Raw genomic sequence first — 5,526 nt, 5'->3', positions numbered from 1 at the left:
CAAGTTGACGTAAACAGTAAGTTTTTTTTTTCGAAGGAACGTGCGCGAACCAAGGCATGAACCGCGTTCCGCATTCTGTCTTTCTGTTCAGAAATCATATCAAGTAATCGATAAGTCATTAAAGCATAATCGATTCAGAGCAATGTATTTAATACTATGTAAGTTCACATTACTCCACGAACGTTGCCAGAAAGTTACTCTTGTAACCTTATTGGTTACTTTTAACCCGGTCAGGTTACTTCTAGCTTACATTTGCCCAAAGGTTACTTTATAAGTATATAAGTGAGTATATTTCGATTTCAGAACGATAATCGACGTCACACACTGATAGCTAGGCGGAAAATTTAATTTTGCTATTCATAATAAGTACTTCATTTATTTTTAATTTATCTCAATATAACGTGATTTTTATTTAATTACACATATGTAAGATTACATTCAATAGTACTTATATCTGTTTCAGTGTTCTAATTATCATATTTCGAAATATTACCAATTTTATTTAGTTTGTGGACAGTTTGGTTCACTAGTATGTATGCTAATAGTTGGCGGTAGGTAGTCGTAAAAGTCATATCAGATTCCTTTAGATGACTTGAATAAAATCTGACACCAGTGTTACAAAAACACACTTGATGTGAATACATTAATTAGCCGTTGCCTGCAAATCCGCCCGCGGAACCATTAGACCTCGCGGGTCGTTGACTAACTAAGTATTCTGTTATTAAATTTCATCAAAATCGGTCCAGTGGTTTAGCCGTGAAACCGTAACAGACAGCCAGAGATCCACATTTAAATATTACATATAGTGATTGTATTTCCACACTGCTTACCTATATACCAAAAATATATTCTTGACCACCCAAGTGATGGGCGGAAGGATGATTGTGAGATATTTTCGAAAATATATATACATGCGTTCAAATACCCCTTTACTTTTAAAAACTAATGGAATTCTCGTTTCAATCGACATCGCCAAATATTTGTTTTTAGAGGTTTCAAATCGTCCAAAATGTAATTTTTGTAAAAAATCTTTCTTCTAATTCCAGACTTTATACTCTATCGCACTACTCCTTTTGGGTAGATAGAGTCCACCTGTACGCTAGCGTGCGAATTTACAAAATAGTATTATGCAATGTGTAATTATTTTGATATTAAAAGTAAATATTTCAATAAAAATACATGATCATCAATCAATAGGTACCTAAACAGACGGGGTATAACTCTAGTTCTGTGGATAATATTGTGGTTACCCTTGATGTTGTGGTTACCGCAGTGGCAGATACGTTTTTAACTACAATCAAGGTCACATAGTATCGGTTGGTAGATATTTAGTTTTCACACAGGTATAACTGAAATAATAGTCGTGTAGGTAGGGAGGTGTCTCCCTTATGCATGATTGAATTGATCGCATGAAATTCACCGCATGGGTTATCAAGACTCCTTATTTTCAGGAACTGAAAACATAATTGCTTTCTTTATATGATCTACTTACTAGATAGGTAAGTATCTATTAACTCAATTTTTATTATACGTACTTAGGTAGGTACATTAGTTTCGTTTCATAAATTATATTTTTTAGGAAATAAACAAGTCAAATTCATAAGCCCGTAGCCGTAAACCTTTGGTTGCGTTGTTTTGTGTCTATTTCGATTGTAAATACTTAAATACTTTAATACATAGTACTCCAATCGAAAGTTCACAGCTAATAAAAAACATAATTGAAAATTAGTCATGACTAAGTATTGGCTGACTAGGTAATGACTTGAGTAAATATAAGCACAGATTACAATACTACATAAGTATCTTCCCGTTCCCACTGCGAAGCTTGTTCGGAACCCTAGAGCGATAATAACTCGCATTTATCTTTTTTTATCAAAAACTTGTTTTGATTTGTCGAATGACGTCGTTCGGTCATTATTTACACACAACCCAACTTGATTCGATCACACGCTCAGCATCTCTAGTCTGTTTCAAGCCGTGCGTTTACTCGCGCGTCACCACTCGTCTCCAACTCGATAATGTTGTGGATCTAGTCATCAATTTACCATCCCACTATCTAATAAGGGTCACGTTAGATATACGTGAACGAACATAATTAGTGTGTCAAAATGTTCATTATGAAAAGGATTTTGTTGTTGAGTGTTTTTATCGTTACTTCGCAGGCTAAGAACAAAACGGAATTATTCGGATTTCCAGAGACTGAGGAAGACGAAAACTTGAAAAACAAAGAGGTAAATAATCGATTAGAATTTTCATTAAACGAAATGACCTTTTTTTCAAGTGTGTTGTCAGATTTTATCGAAGTCGATTAAAGACATCTTCAGATTCGACTTGTACAACAACAACAAACTATACCAAGTAGAACCAAATAGTCAACCGGTTTGCATTTTTAGAGACATTTATAACAATAGTTATAGTATGGATTATATAATAACTTAAATGATATAACTACTGTGAAGTACACATAGTATTACACACTAATGTCCCTAACGACCCAAAATTGAAGACCAATTTTGAGAGTAGCTACGTGTATGTCGTCGATGTTAGTGAGGTATAGTAGGTAGGTAAGTACTTCAAAAGACGGTCTTTGAATTGTAATGTATTAAGTATTCCAGACCATCGCTCATTTGGAACCATTCCCATATTCAACTTTGACTATTGGTATATACTTAAGAGGAAACTGGCACATTGACTTTTCTTTGATCCGATCAGCGTGGGACTCTGTTGCTTGTTTTAATAAAAGTTATCTCTACGTTATTAACCATGACCTTTCACAGGTCAGATGGTCTGATTCATTAATTACATCTAACTAAATATATCATTTTTTGGGTTCTATACCACAAAATAAGGTGAAAACAGAACCCATAAAGGATCACTTCGTATGTATGTCTGTCAAGATACATTTTCTCAGGCACGAGTAGAGGATAAAACCATTTATTCTATTATTATATATTTTTTCTATTATTTATTTATTGCGATTTTATAAACGAGTATAGGGTTACTTTCAGATGACCTGAAATCATGAAATTTAGCAAGAAGCACAGGCAAGAAGTGAAAAGGTCTTACTTACAAAAAAATCGAACATCGTTAATTTTACAGAACTCGCGGGTACTGAGATTTCCGTGTAATATAATTTTTTATTTATCTGATATATTATAACATATATTATAGCGAGCGTTTATCTACGCTGTGTCTACGCTCCACAGCCAGATCAATCGATTTTCCCGCGAGTTTGCAATTAATTAAGTTTGCACGATTTTGTGTCGACTGTAGGTACACTTAAGTATGCACCGCAACAAACACAATTTTTATAAAATTATAAGTAAAGGATTGTGTTAGACAGGTATTACGCTATTATTTAGACATTTTGATTGCACAAAATCGAAACGCTGCAATGTACGATAATGAGCCATAAGTACATAAATAAACAGAAAAAAAGCAGTACAGATGAATGAACCTTATCAAGAGAAAAAAAAAACATATTGGCAAGATGAGAATATGTGTATTGATTTGATATGAACTTTACCTAGGTATACACCTATGCTATTATCATAATGGTTCTGTCATAATAACTTACTGAAGTCAATACTTTTTGTGTTTCAGAACAGACAGCCTGTATTTTTACCTACAGTTTGTCCAGATACGGAGTTATACTATCCTGGTGACCAAAAAGACGATTGGATATGCGACTGCAGACCAGGTAATACCTAGTCACTAATTAACTTTAACAAAATTATCAGTTAAATTAAACAACGATTTTGAATTGGAAACTCAACAAAAACTTATTATGTTAACTCATTTCCTCAGTCATTTTTCAGACTATCTAAGTAGCTACTGTATGACTTTTGTTTATACTTTTTGTTGGCGTTTTTACTAGGCACTGGCCTAACACAGATTGTGTTGATCATATAGAACTAACAACTGTTATTATGTTCCAGCGTTCATCTACCACCCAGCAACAGACAAGTGCTGGCCCGCCTTCCAGAAGGGGCCTTGTAAAGAGAAGGAATACCTTATACTACCTCAGAACTCCGTCATACCAGTGTGCGTTCAAAACCCTTGCGTGGTTGATGGCTTCGTGGAATGGAACCAGCATTGCCAGCGGCTCGGCTCCACCAAGGCCTGTGAGGACCTGTTCCCCATCCCGGCAGCGCTGGGGGTCAACGCGACCACCCTGGTGGTCAGCTGCGTGAGACTGAACGTAGAGTTGAGGTTTGCCAGCGTGGTGCCGGTATCCCCGGTGGCTTCATGTCCGAGGGGCTGCAAAAGAAACGTCAATGCCCAGTGCATGGCGAATTCGTAATAAAAATGTAATATTTAATTCATGTCTTTTCTATTTATTCGCAATATAATCTGCCGAAGGTAAAGTTGAGAGTATAGATAAGATTAATAGGTGTAGTCCATCATGTAACTAAAATTAATGAAATTGACAGACTTCTCTGTATCTAGATGAAGTAAATTATTTTAGATCATTTTCTTTCGTACCTACTTCAATTATGTACTTAATTAAATATCTAATATATTTATCGATACATAAGTACATAAAAGAGGAAAAAACAAATTCTATCATTATGATATATCTATATATTATGTAATATTGTCACACGTCACACGTAAAATTATGTATTTTAAGTAGAACTTTTTTATACCGAAATATACCATTATTTATAGAGCTTCTTAACTGATACCATCAAAGTCATTAAACAGTCCGATATTTAGGCTTCGTTATTAAATATCCTAAATCGAGCCACACGGTAACTAAATGTTGACAACTTTATTTTGTACGTATTTTGAAACTGGATATTTGTATTGGATATTAACTTTTTTTAAAGCTACAATGTTTCTTTATCAGGATCTAAGACACTACCTTAAAGCTAAAATAATTTTATGGGAGTGCCTGTGTTTATAAAAAATATTTATACTAATCTAACTCTCTTGTGTATTAACCTGAACTATATTTATAGGTACCTCCTATTATATTATTCAAATGAAAGATAAGTGTATGTTTATAATGAACAAACTCAAAAACAATCGATTGATTCTCACGAAATTTGGTATAGATATAGACTAGACATCTTCTTATTTAAGTGCTATACTCTTGTCGGTGGAGTATACGCCACGCCTCTCTAACCTCGGCTTTGCTTTTAAGGTCTCGATACGACACAACGCCTGCCTTCTTTCAGTTGCTTGCATAACTCTTCCTCGGTCTCCCTGGACCTCTTCTTCCTTTCACCTTTCCTTCTAAAATAGTTTTAAATAAAGTGTCGTGTCGTATCAAGCTTTTATTTCACTTATAACCTCATTATACACAATTTATAAGATTATTAAAGCTTGTCGCCAAGTTTGTGTATGTACCTGTATGTATTTTACTCGATTAAATAGGTACTACTTCATTTACCCAAGTAAACCTCGCGACAAGCTTTTATGGTCATATAAATTAAATTGTGTATAATGAGGTTATAAGTTCATAGTTAAAATATTAAAGGAAAATTAAATTTTCGAGCATTTTTGGAGCATTGAAATAAA

General features: G+C 34.2%; 1 protein-coding gene across 1 annotated transcript; it reads left to right on the top strand.

Moving 5' to 3' along the window:
* Window positions 1-1,937: 1,937 nt before the first annotated feature.
* Window positions 1,938-4,321, top strand: LOC128677125 (uncharacterized protein). The gene is made up of 3 exons (XM_053757757.2): window positions 1,938-2,231; window positions 3,604-3,700; window positions 3,939-4,321. Exons 1-3 carry the CDS (start codon window positions 2,109-2,111, stop codon window positions 4,301-4,303), a joined length of 585 nt encoding a protein of 194 aa, XP_053613732.1. The 5' UTR covers window positions 1,938-2,108; the 3' UTR covers window positions 4,304-4,321.
* The last annotated feature ends 1,205 nt before the right edge of the window (window positions 4,322-5,526 follow it).

The sequence above is a fragment of the Plodia interpunctella genome, chromosome 17 (assembly GCF_027563975.2).
Source record: "Plodia interpunctella isolate USDA-ARS_2022_Savannah chromosome 17, ilPloInte3.2, whole genome shotgun sequence".
NCBI lineage: Eukaryota > Metazoa > Arthropoda > Insecta > Lepidoptera > Pyralidae > Plodia > Plodia interpunctella.
The sequence above is the reverse complement of the archived record's forward strand: the minus strand, read 5'-3'. Positions and strand labels throughout refer to the sequence as shown.

Coding starts and splice junctions, on each gene's coding strand:
- LOC128677125 (XM_053757757.2), top strand. CDS start 2,109: ATGTTCATTATGAAAAGGATTTTGTTGTTGAGTGTTTTTATCGTTACT. Junction 2,232..3,603: donor AAAACTTGAAAAACAAAGAG/GTAAATAATCGA, acceptor TTTGTGTTTCAG/AACAGACAGCCTGTATTTTT. Junction 3,701..3,938: donor GATATGCGACTGCAGACCAG/GTAATACCTAGT, acceptor ATTATGTTCCAG/CGTTCATCTACCACCCAGCA.